This window comes from Orcinus orca, chromosome 18 (assembly GCF_937001465.1).
Source record: "Orcinus orca chromosome 18, mOrcOrc1.1, whole genome shotgun sequence".
Classification (NCBI taxonomy): Eukaryota; Metazoa; Chordata; class Mammalia; order Artiodactyla; family Delphinidae; genus Orcinus; species Orcinus orca.
Window position 1 is genome coordinate 3551629 of NC_064576.1, and position 13332 is coordinate 3564960.

Genomic DNA, 13332 nt, shown 5'->3' on the forward strand with positions numbered 1-13332 from the left:
CCGTTGTGGAGCACAGGCTCCGGACGCGCAGGCTCAGCGGCCATGGCTCACGGGCCCAGCTGCTCCGCGGCATGTGGGATCTTCCCGGACCGGGGCACGAACCCGTGTCCCCTGAATGGGCAGGTGGACTGTCAACCACTGCGCCACCAGGGAAGCCCCTAAGTCGGTTTTTACCTCAATTTAGCTACTACCTGACCTTCTAAGAACTTCAAAATCTCCCCACAGTTCCACCTTTGCTAAGTGTGGGGACTAGAATATCTAAATGTGTTTCAGGTCCTACAGTTCTATGATACTAACACATAATCTCTCTTTACATGCTTTTTCACCTGCATTTTAAAAAACCATGTATACTCGCTAATGTCATAGGTTATACCCTCTGGGATCTACTACTAACAATAACTGCCAGCAGCTGGTTACAAATACTCTCATTCAGATGGAACAATTTTTCTTTAGGTTTCTATTCTAATTTTTACATGAAACACATTTCATCCATAATCATTGTGATTAACAATAGCATGCATATGTTAACTTCTATATATTCTATATATTTAAATTATCACTGATTATCCATTTGTAGAATATAAACATGTATTAAAATGCTATTCTTCTAGAAAAAGGAATAATCTGAAAGGAATCATTGGTATTTTAATAATCATTAAAACTTTATCAATTATGGCAAAATATTTATGATATAAGATTAATTTTTTAAAAAGTTGTAATTATATAGAAAGAAGAAGAATTCAACTTAATAAACAAGAAGAAACATATACAGGATACAAAGAAATATGTCCAATGAATAGACAGTAGTTGCACCAAAAAGGTGGACTAATGCGGAAGGAGGACTAATCTTAACTGAACTTTAGACAAGCCTCTCTCCACGCTACAGCCCTGACCTCTCCCTTCTTAGACAACTTACTTTAAAGAACTTACAATTATAAATTGTTTTCTCCGCCCCTTTGAGATGTAAGCCCCTCCCAGGCTTACAACCCGGGGATTCTCTCTCCAGGACCTAAGAGCCACCCTTTTGGAAGCAATCACCATGAAAGATGGAGTGCTTGTCTCCCAGTCTCTGTGGGAGGCCCGGAGCCTAACTTCCATAAACACCAGTGAGCAAACTCAGGCCTCATCACTCTGACCAACCCCTGGATGATTTCCTTCAGCAGTTTTCCTCTAAGCCCAGCGCTGACAAGCTTTCTGGCCTTTAGTTTCAGGGAGTTGAGCTCAGTATTTCTTCCCTACTGCTATATTCTTGAATAAAGTCTTTCCTGTATCTTTAACTTTTCTGGTGCACTTTTTCTTCGACACTAATGAGAGATTATTTTCATGCTTCTAGATGTTATTCTGCACTTTCCACATTTTCTTCAAGGAAGAAAATATTCTGATTATTAAAAAAGTAATTATTAGGGCTAGACATTTATCAGCAAGAAAGAAAAAAACAGGATTGAATAGTATATTTTCTAAAAGAAGGCTTTTGGTAAGGCAGACTCCATATACATAAAGAAAATGAAAGAGCTATGAAATCTAAAGGGTACTTTAGATTAATGCAGGTGAGATAATTTTAACTTGATGAGGAAGAAATTAGATGGACTATACCAGCAGATACCCGATTTCTAAACTCCACTGAATTTATTCAAGACTTACTTATTTCTATAACATAAAAAGCATTTCATGCAGAGCAAATGTGCCTGTAGGAACTAGGATTTTATTTCTGAAAATCGAAACAGGAACATAATAAAACTAATGAAGGCGACAGTTATGGCCCATTATAACTAAAGCAATTTTAGGAAACTAAAGAAAACAAATAAAACTGACTATATTGAGATATATTAGGCCAATCAGGGAAAAAAAATTAATAGAAACAAACGTGAAGAAATGGCATATGTGACTCAGTTATTTTGGTGGTTAAAGTAATGGACCAAATAGACAGTTCTCAATTTTAATCCTAGGAACATAGGTACATAAATTATTTATTAAAGGAAATTGGGGTTTCTCTGCATCAATAAAATAAAATTATGATCCAAAGATTTACATTGAATGAAACAGTTCTTAGAGAGTTTTGAATTAATTGCTATCTTTGGCCCCCCCCAAAAATGACTTTAGTTTTTGTAAGAGAAAATACTTACAATTTAAAAAACCATTTTGGTAAACTATTACTTGTCTTTAAAACATAAATAAAAACGTCAACGTGTCACTTGTGGTTGGATTGGAAATTATATTGTTTTTAAGACATCTCATTCATCTTAGTAGTTTTCAACAGATATGTGCAAAGAAATTTTTCAAAATCTCTAAATTAAAATAAGTTTAATCCAGAAGCTCTATGCATTACGAAGGGAGTCTCTAAATATGTCAAGAGTTACATTTGCTAGAAGTGACTCGCTAGCATGCAATTATTTTGCTGAATAGGTATATAATGAATGATATTTACATGAAATAATTTTATCATTTATTTAAATCAAAGAGATGTTTAATGATATACTGCATTTTTCAGACATTTTTAATAAGTAAATTTGATATCATTTGATAAAACTTACTTAAGTGGGCAGCACAAAAGCACCAGAATACACACACACACACACACACACACACACACACACTCACACACACTCACACACACACTCAGTCTATAATATAAGAGAAGAAAATAATGAGCGTATGTGGCAGTGGATGGAACAAGCCACCTTAAAAGGTAGTGCGTGCTCATCAATGGAGCTGTTTCCAATGTAGAAAAGAAATAGAAATGGAATGTGTACCCTTTCCCTCCACCTTCACCCAACCAACATTGGAAGGCTGTCTAATTGCCCAACAATGTTTGAGGGATAGTGTGAATGGTTTAAACTGAAACTAGATTAAACAATTCTCAACGTCTCATTATGTCCCTATATTCTGACATTTCTCTGTCCCCTACTAGACTACAGAGTCCCTTTCTAAGCGTAAATTCTTAGGGAATCGACTGACAGCTTTAGCAAAACTTTGCAGCTACATTCTTCAGATTTTCAGCAATGTAGTCATAACATTTGATGAGGAAACAGGTTGGATGTCTTGTAGAATTTATTACTAAAAGAAAGAATTTTACATATATCAAGTGAGGTTTTAGATGCAAAAGCCCTTTATACTCTAAAGGGCGATATGAATTAGCAGTGCTGAAATAACTGTCCATTTAATTACTTTCTTTAAAATATTAATCTGAAATGAAAGCACACAAGAAATTTTATCCCAGTGTTCCCTGATTCTACATAAGTAGAGTATAAATTGCCAATTAGGACACTTTTAAGCTGAAAGAGAGCTTTATTGATAGTTATGCTTGGTAAATAGGCATTCACTAGTACTGGACCAAACCAGGACATTTGGTCACTCTATCCATCTTCCTACATCAGAAGTTATAGGAAACTTCTGATAGTGTTGGATTAAAAAGTTGTTAAGGTCATAAAAAGCCACAGGGAACATTAAGACACACTGGAGAGTCAGAGTATTATCATTACTACAAGTTTTCTGAGTGGGGCATGGGACCCCAAGTAAGGCACCCCAAGGGTATAATAGCTATGGTATCAGGCAGTATTGCATTAGGCTGCATTAGTCTGAAACTAAGGCTAGTATCGTAAGGAAATGAAGGGTTATTTTTCTCATAAAACAAGAAAGCCAGAAATACACAGCTCAGGAATGCTAACCACCTCAAGGAGATCTTCCAGGACCTTGATTCCTTGTAGGTTCCTGTTCTGTATCCTCAGCAAGTCACTTTCATCCTTTGGTTTCAGAAACACTTGGCGTCTCCAGGTAACACATTTATGTCCCAGGTAGGATGGTATTAGAAGGACACAAAACAACAAGGCTGAGCAGATAAATCCGCCCCTTTACTCGGGAGAACAACAGCGCTCCCAGCAGCCCTACCCAGTTAGACTCACTAGATTTAGCAAACAAAAGGCACTGCTTGGGGCTTATTAGTAAAGGGAAAATTGGATAATATATGAGTAGCTAGTATGGTAGCCACACCAAGAAGTGTGTGAACCTACTTTCTAAGGAAGGTGGATCAAACTGTGCCAAGCGCTTTGTTTTGCTGAATTGGTCCAAGTAACACAGGAATGTGTACGGTGGGGCGGCGGGGGGGGGAGGGGTGTCCCTAATTACTACAGGGCCTGTGCTCTGCCGAGAGGCCTTTGCACGTTTGGTCCAGAACTGAGGCCTGGACACAGGAACCCGAATAAAGCCCTGGGGCTCCTCCTCCACATTCTCCCAAGTGATGCTCAACTTTGCCACTAAAAAGTACTGATAGGGGGCTTCCCTGGTGGCACAGTGGTTGAGAGTCCGCCTGCCGATGCAGGGTACACGGGTTCGTGCCCCGGTCCGGGAAGATCCCACATGCCGCGGAGCGGCTGGGCCCGTGAGCCATGGCCGCTGAGCCTGCACCTCCGGAGCCTGTGCTCCGCAACGGGAGAGGCCACAACAGTGAGAGGCCCGCGTACCGCAAAAAAAAAAAAAAAAAAAGAAAACAACAAAAAAAAAGAACAACCCCACGAGACAGTTACCATCCTCATAACCCTGCGCTGAACTGCAGGGCGTTTCTGACACGGACGGACCACCTAGAGTCAGCACAAAGCCCGCAAGTTCAGGGCACCGTCCCCAACACGGCTGCTCTACTTCAGATGTCAGCCACAAGTCTGGGCGTCCCCAGACCACCTGCACTTCTGACCAATTAGCTACAAATTCAGGAGCTCCCTCAACCCTTCTCAGGTTTGAGCATTCACTCAAACTATTCACAGAACTCAAGAAAGCCCTATACTTACCATTGCAGCTTTATGGTGAAGGATACAAATCAGGACCCGCTAAACAAATAGACACACAGGGCAAGGTCTTAGAGGGTCCTGAGCTCAGAGCTTCGGTGCCCTCTTCCCATGGAGTAAGGGCACATTGTCCTCCCAGAATGTTGATATGTTTACCAGTCAGGAACAGAGGTTAGGCTGCCTCAAAGCTCCAGTCTGAAGTCACATCATTGGTTTTTAGACACTCAGAGTGAGCAAGTCAAATGGTTGGATGGATAACTTAGTGGACAGACAGAAAACAGTGGCCCCGTCTTTTTATTTTATTTTATTTTATTTTGGCCACACAGCTTGTGAAATCTTAGTTCCCCGACCAGGGACTGAACCCCGGCCCTCAGCAGTGAAAGCACCAAGTCCTAACCACTGGACCACCGGGGAACTCCCCCAGTGGCCCCATCTTCTTCCATTCCCGTGCGCAACTCTGACTGGAAAGCAGATTCACAACAGATTGTACTGCGAGTAACCTTCTCACTCATCACTTCCGTGGAAGGGACATCTCTTCCTCATTCCGCACTGTCTTCTCCAATTGTCATACTACACGCGTATCCTAAATCGACAGTGTTCCACAGCTAAGGCAGACGAACCATAACTGAAACTCAGATCAATCATTTCCTCTTTAAAGACAAGTTAGAAATGTTAGAATTACCAATGAAAATGACCTCCTCGCAGAAACAATGTCAGACTGAATACACGGGTGTGACGTGAGTCCAGTCACTGAAGCTCTGAGTGTCGGACAGGGATGTATAAAACAGAGAGAGAAATACAAAGTACCTCCAGCTGTTGTTTTGAGGATTAAATGGAATTATCCCTCCACAAGTGCTGATGCCCGGTAACTGCTCAAAAACTATCAGTTGTTATCATTGTTTATATTAGTAATAAGTGAAAACCCACAAGTGTTTAGTGAACTACTCTACTCCACGTAGGCACTGTGCAGAATTTTTGTGTATTCCAACTCAAGGACTCCATGGAAGAGAATATTAGAAACAAAAGTGGGCATCTATCAGAATGTCTCAGCGATTAAAAACCCTAGGAGAGCATTTCCATGTTCAAACCCCAAAGGGCACGTTCAGCAGCCGCTGTTTCATTAGCAGCAATAACAGTCAGTGAGGCACTGAGATAGCTAAGGATGGGAAAAGACAGCGCGGAGAGCAGACACCCCGTCAGCAGGAGGGAAAGAACAGAGTGGGAGGGGCAGTCACGTGTGAGAAGAGCTGTTGAGGGTTTAAGGAAGAGAGAGGAAGCCTAAAAGCTTTACAGGTAGTAGAGACCCGATGGAGAATGCTATAGTTGGCAGGACCTCTGGAGTTAAATTTAACCTGCTCATTTTAAGACAAGAACTTGAAACTCAGGCAACTAATAGACACCTTAATAATGTTCACTGGATGGGAGATGTCTTAGAAACCATGAAATGTGGGATAACCCAATAACAGAGGAATTCCTTATTGATTCAGTGTTGAACCAAAGATAGGCAGTTGCTACAAACCCTGCAGCACAATTGGGGCTAAATCATGATTTACGGCACAAAATGCTTGCAGAACAATGAATATAAGTTGACAATGGAAAGGGAATTTGACTTGTATGCTGAGATATTAGAAAGTAAACCACTCAATTATTTTTTAAAATTTTAGCAAAATGCGTTCAGGGAAAAGATAAAAGAAACAAGTCAACTTTGTAATGCAAAAAAAAAAAAAAAAAAAGGAAGCCGGGGTTAAAAATAATGAAGAAAGATGGGCAACTGTAATTCAGATGAGGTTTTACATGTTAAATCTTCAGAATGAGGACTAGAGATAAAAAGTGGGAAAGGTTATCGAAGAGAAACAATAGATGATACAGAGGAGAGGAGAAGATGTTTTAGGTTCTTTCTAATTCTTTGCTTCTCCTATCAATGAATGTGCCCTGTTCTATCCTGGGCAAAATAAGGAAAGAGGATAGGCAAAAAGAAGAGTCTGCAGAAAATTGCAGAAATGAGGAGGAGAGAAGAAACCCGAACCCTCCCCAAACATCGGATATAACCACTGACTCTCACGTAACTGGTTTGTGAAGAAATGCTGCTTTGTAAGTAATGCCTAAGAGATTTTTTTTTAAACTATATTTCTACTTCCTGTCAATCACGGCAATTCTCTGATTTACTTCATACATGTTCTCTATCAAAAGAAGGGCATTTCTGAAAATGTCCTGATATATCTCAGTAAACTGTTGCCCAGATCAATCAGCACTGTGATACTATGATAATATCAACAAGTGGTTGTTGTTTGGTTGGGTTTTTTTCCAAAAATACACGCATTTATCAGCTTTAAAGAAAGAGCTGTCCTTTTTAATGTCTGTGGATTCGTTTATAGAGGAGACCTCAAATATCCCCATTTTTCCTTCTTATACTAAAACAAGGTCTGCAAGTCGATTCTAGAAATTAAGCTTTTCTGCATTAAAACATAAGTGTACCTAGTTGTTTCATCACGTCTCTTTGCTCCAGTTCCCATTTGTTAATAATTCTATAAAGATAAAATCATAAGTGATAAAAGAAATTTTACAAAGTCGCTTAGTTGTTAAACTAAACAAGTCTACCTGTCATTTTTTTTTTTTTTTTTTTTTTTTTTGCAGTACGCGGGCCTCTCACTGTTGTGGCCTCTCCCGTTGCGGAGCACAGGCTCCGGATGCGCAGGCTCAGCGGCCATGGCTCACGGGCCCAGCCACTCCACGGTATGTGGGATCTTCCCAGACCGGGGCACAAACTCGTGTCCCCTGCATTGGCAGGAGGACTCTCTACCACTGTGCCACCAGGGAAGCCCCTGTCATTTTTTTAGAGTTAAAAAAACCTTAACATTATAATGAGTTGTTCTTTAATATAATTTTCAATTCTATCCTGAGGAAAGATGACAGCAGACTTCAATGAAGAGGTTACATTTCAATATAAACTTATTTCAAAGTTTGAAAGCTTTGCTCAGTGTCAACAAGAGAAAAATGTTATTAAAACAATACTACTTAACTGTGTAGAGCAAATAAGCCACTGATTAATCCGTTTAAAACGCATGGTTCAATCAAAATATAAAAAACAGTAAAAAGTACTTTTTTGGACGGGTCGGTTGCTTTGCTTTCTTTTATTTTTTTAAAGCAGAAGAAACCCAAAACTATAGACACAGAGATAAGTTAATATTTATCCAAAATAACTTATTATGAAAGAATTTGGTTTTAACTCACAGTTTGATGCTGTTTACATTTTAATGTCTCTTTCCATGGAAGCCCATGACATAATCTTAAAAGTAAAATGGAACATATCGGGTATGGATTTTAATATCAACATCTGGAAAGTAAAATTCTTCCATAGCAAGTATCTGTATTACTCCTCTCGTTCCAGTGATATCAGGAATATAAAAATGTAAAGAGCAAGGTCAACATAGTCTAATCATTAGTTCCAGGCCACTTGGAATGTATCTTATCAGGTAACCATTCTTGACTCCAACTTTTGTTTCTACCTATGGCTTTCTCACTTTCTCTCCCACATAAATGGGATACTATTTTTTTCCCACCTGCGAAAACAGGAGAGGGGTTAGGTGGTGTAGGTGTAGATGATCTGGGCTCCGACTGCTGGGCTATAAATCCTGACCTGTCATTTCTCAGCTCTGTAACCTTGGGAAAGTGAGAAAATCTTCACGGGGCTTTGAAAATGGACTAAAATAATCCATGAGATTCTTAGCACGGCGTCTGACACACGAGTGAAGCTCCTTTTCCACACAGTTGAAAACTCAAATCCAGTAACGAATATATTTTAGTATTAAGTAGAGGTCAGTGCATTTATGCCTGACTCGAGCCTCTGCGTTACCTAGAGAGGTTTTAAATTGAATGTGTTTCTGATGCCAGGGATGGGACAGGCTCTGAAATCAGCCTCTTCCCCTCGGCTCACGGCCTTGTGATGCACCTGTTGGGAGCATCTCTTCCGTCTCCTAGGAAGGGAAGTCGAGTCATGCTGCCTCTGGGCCTGCCTCTACACCTGGGGGGTGGGACGAATCCTCCGATGGATGAACTGGGGACGAGTCTCCTCAGCCCCTCGCTTCTCGGAGCGAGCCTCCCTGCAGAGACCACAACCTGTCCTCCTCCTGCCTGTCCTGAGCCTTGTCTGGGGGGCCCCTCACTTGGGAGACCTCATCTGGCTCATAGGTGCCTTGGACTTACTTGGCCAAACTGCCTAATGATGGGATAACTTTATAAACCCTTTCAGCCACCACACGCAGTCACGTCCTCTGATGCATCCTCCATCCCTGATCGGGGTGATCTGGCCTCCGTCTTTACTGTCTGATTACCTCTCAGATGGTCAAGAACCCAGACGGTGCTTTTTATTCAGGGAACCCTCAAATGCTCCAATGTTAGACATCATCTCCATCACCAGGCAAGACACAGGGTCAGAGACAGGAAGTACCTTCCTCAAGGTCCCACTGCTTAGATACAGCAGATTTTGGGTTTGACCTCAAATGTTTCTTTCTTTATGTATTTATTTATCTCACTGAGACATAATCCACGTAACACAAAATTCACACTTTCAAGGTGTACAAGTCAGTGCTTTTTAGCACACTCACCGATGTGTGTAACCACCTCATCTCCTTCCAGAATACTTCCATCATCCCCCCAAAGAAATCCCATATACACTCAGAGTCACTTCCCATTTTCCCCTCACCTCATTCATCCAACCACTAATATACTTTCTGTTTCTATGGATTTGCTAATTCCAGACATTTCACATAAATTCAGTCATACACTGTGTGGCCTTTTGTGTCTGACTTCCTTCACTTAGCATAATGTTTTCAAGGTTTATCTCCTTTATAGCATGTGTCAGGATTGAGGCCATATTTTAGATAACAAGAAATCATTAGTTTTATATTTAAGAGAGAAAAAATGAATATTTGCATTTCCTACTTGAGGAAATTTTGTCACGATGATAGTTATTGGAAACCTTATATATCAGTTTAGTTTAAAACATGGAATGTGTTTAAAATAGTATCTTTGGTCTCGTGATGACAAAGGGAAGGAAGAACTGACATGGTCAAAATCAGAGGGTTTTCATGCCTAACTCCTTGCCGTCCACAAGGATCTTTGGTAAATGTTGATACGCAGCTTCAATCTTCTAACTTTTGGTTGAGAGACAGACAATACTGATTGAAAAATGGCTGGTGACTAGAGAGGGTGACAAAGGAGAATAACTAACTCCTCAAGGACCAAGGTCTACGGCTTTATCACTAGGGAGAAGGCACTTACAGCTTGCTGGGAAGGGCTGGAAGGTCAGGGATGATCTCTTCATAGGGTTCCTCTTGGGCCAAGGTCTGAACACAGGAAGACTCTTGCATTCTTCCTTCCCAGGCAGACTCGGCTTTCAGCAGCATTTCCTCAATAAACTCAGATGCGGCAACGTCTATGAGTAACAATAAGGCGATCAGAGCCAGTGAGTGGGAACATCCCACAGAACTATGTACTTTCAAGAATTCTGATATGTAACATGCTAAAATTTATCAACACATGAAGCAAAACAAAAAACACTAAAAGTTTATGGTGGGAATAAAATGGCAGTGCTACCATTTTTAAAGACTATTTTATGTTACATCAGTGGCATATTTAATTACATGACATAATATAAAATGACATAATATAAAAATAATACGCACTGAGTGGTCACAGGTAAAATGTGAAATCACTGAGAAGCTAAGCTGGAGAGAACTTAATGTCGTTTTATTCTCCGTGAAAGTCTTCCTTCAGCCTGATGAATGGGAATCAAAAGAGGAAAATAGGGGCTTCCCTGGTGGTACAGTGGTTGAGAGTCCGCCTGCCGATGCAGGGGACACGGGTTTGTGCCCCGGTCCGGGAAGATCCCACATGCCGCGGAGCAGCTGGGCCCGTGAGCCATGGCCGCTGGGCCTGCGCGTCCGGAGCCTGTGCTCCGCAACGGGAGAGGCCACAACAGTGAGAGGCCCGCGTACCACAAAAAAACAAACAAACAAAAAACCAAAAAAAAAAACCAAAAGAGGAAAATAGCTATACCTTCCCAAGGACTGGGCTCTTATAAAACATGTAGTAGGCATTCTATAAGCATTCTACTAACTGGGTAGCTGTACAAATAACTACTCGGTTGTGTTTTTAAAACAGTGGGTCTGGCCTCTCTCTGTGATCTGGGGGGATTTCTTTTTCAATCTGAAATAAAAATAATTATATTTCCTTACAAATGACATGTGAACAGTGACATCTGAACATATTTGAGCAGCAATACAGCTGTGCATTAATCAGATTTACACTTACTAACAACTGAAACTGAAAATCAATACGTCCTGAAGAAAAATCACATGAGTAGCAACTAAGAACCTAACGGCTGTGGCTACTCCTTTCCAACCCCCACGACTAAACTGCGCGACCTCTTGTGTCCGTGAACTTCAGTTACGTGGCTTTGTGGGCTGAGTGAGGTAATTCAGCCACCACAAGACGATATTGATGCTAGGATTTTATCATCATTCGCTTTAGATTAAATTATATCTGCGTAATGAGTGGGAGACAGCTCAGCGTCCTCTTCTTGGGAGATTATTTCCATACCAAGTAACAGCTATACCTCAAACTGCTTTTATCCCTCAGATAATTTTTTGTGTGTCCATTTCAAATTCAAGATGCGCAAAATAACCAGAACGTAATATAGTATTACTCAGTCATAAAAGGGGTCATTTGTAGACACGTGGATGGACCTAGAGACCGTCATACAGAGTGACGTAAGTCAGAAAGAGAAAAACAGTTACCGTGTACTAACTCATATATGTGGAATCTGAAAAAACTGGTATAGAGGATCTCATTTACAAAGCAGAAATAGAGACACAAACGTAGAGAACAAGTGTATGGATACCAAGGGGGAAGCAGTGGTGGGATGAACTGGGAGATTGGGATTGACATACATACACTATTGATACTCTGTATAAAACAGATAACTAATGAGAACCTACTGTATAGCACAGGGAACTCTACTCAGTGCTCTGTGGTGACCTAAATGGGAAGGAAATCTAAAAAAGAGGGGATACATGTATACGTACAGCTGATTCACTTTGCTGTACAGGAGAAACTAACACAACATAGTAAAGCGACTATATTCCAATAAAAATTTTTTTTAAATATACAGCAATGATGATGATTTTCATGTGCTTGGCCACAATACGGGTGTCTAGTTGATTGCTTTCTGCACTATCATTTTAAGTGGTTCCTTCTTCTTGTTGTTGGTATATCCTGCATCTACCTGAAACTAATCAACAAATGTTTACTGAGAGCCTACTGTGGTCCCATCACTGTGTCTCTCATGACCAACATGGCGTGGAGAACTGATTATACTGATGCTAGGCTTTGCGTGACCAACGTGGGCAAAATTGTCTAAGAGAGTCATCAGACACTAGGCCTGTGGAGGCCAGGGCGGAATCTAGACCAGCCGCTTAGTCACGCCCGGGGCTCTGGGACTGTCATTGTCAATTGCCTTGAGTGTCTGTTTTGGTGAAATTGACCCTAGACTTAAAAGGTCAAAGTGTGAGAGACAGAGTCCATGCAGTCCAGGGTCAATGATATATTCCATTCTCTGGGAAAAAAGCCAGAAATACGATCTGGGACAATGTGATCTCCTATTAGATCTAGAGTTAACAGAGGACGGGGTTTATATGTACAATAAAAATATTTTTGAAAAAAGATAAGAGAAAGCTACACATTTCTATGTACTCTTCCAATATTTACCATTAGGCAAGTTTTTGTATATAATAGTAAGGTCACTACCCTATTATTAATATTAGCGTGGTTCTAAAGTTTGAGACTATTAAGCCATCTTACAGTTTGTTAAATCTTCAATTTATTTTTAGCAAATAAGATCAATAAACATTAAGCAATGATACTTAATTCCAATAAAATAAGAAATAGAGCAAATCTCCCATTCTGTCTTAAACGGGAGGTTTATCGGGTAATTATACTCCTAGAAGCGCATGAAATAAGAAATCTCAGGTGTGAAGTGCTTTCAGGTTAGTAGAGATACAAAAACAAGAAGAATAAGTATATTTACGTTATTCAGATCAATTAATACCTTCAACATTTTTACATTATTTTGTTACTTATGCAAGACTTTTCTCTTTGTTATTTAGAATTCTTATTTTTAATATACCCAAAGTAACTTACAGGTAGTAACACTCTTGTCAAGTTTTAAAAACTAGAAAATTAATGTAGTACCCACTTTTTAAAAGAGTGGTTAAAAAGGACTCTAGAAAATTTCAAAAAGATATTGATTAAAAAATAAGTAACATTAAGATTTTCAAAGTTTTAAATTAGGTTGAGAATGTTAGTCTCTATTGCTTGCAGTATAAATATCTGCACAGAAAAAAATACTCTTACCATTTAAAAATACCCTAATGAACAAGCATGTATTTGGTATGGTAAGAAACTAGTTAAATAACAGAAAAAATATATTTTAAAGTAAGTGACACTGCAGGAATCACTGGCCGGGAAATTTAAAGCCCAAAGAGCACATTGCAATGAA

At 40.0% G+C, this 13332-nt stretch overlaps 1 protein-coding gene across 2 annotated transcripts in view; it reads right to left on the reverse strand.

Annotated features, from left to right (window-relative positions):
• Positions 1-13332, reverse strand: part of MYO16 (myosin XVI) — a 478842-nt gene that overhangs the window by 280802 nt on the left and 184708 nt on the right. For both annotated transcript variants that reach the window (XM_033435062.2, XM_033435063.2), the window contains exon 9: positions 10056-10209. In XM_033435062.2, the coding sequence (XP_033290953.2) occupies positions 10056-10209 (154 nt within the window). The remainder of the gene's footprint in view (positions 1-10055; positions 10210-13332) is intronic.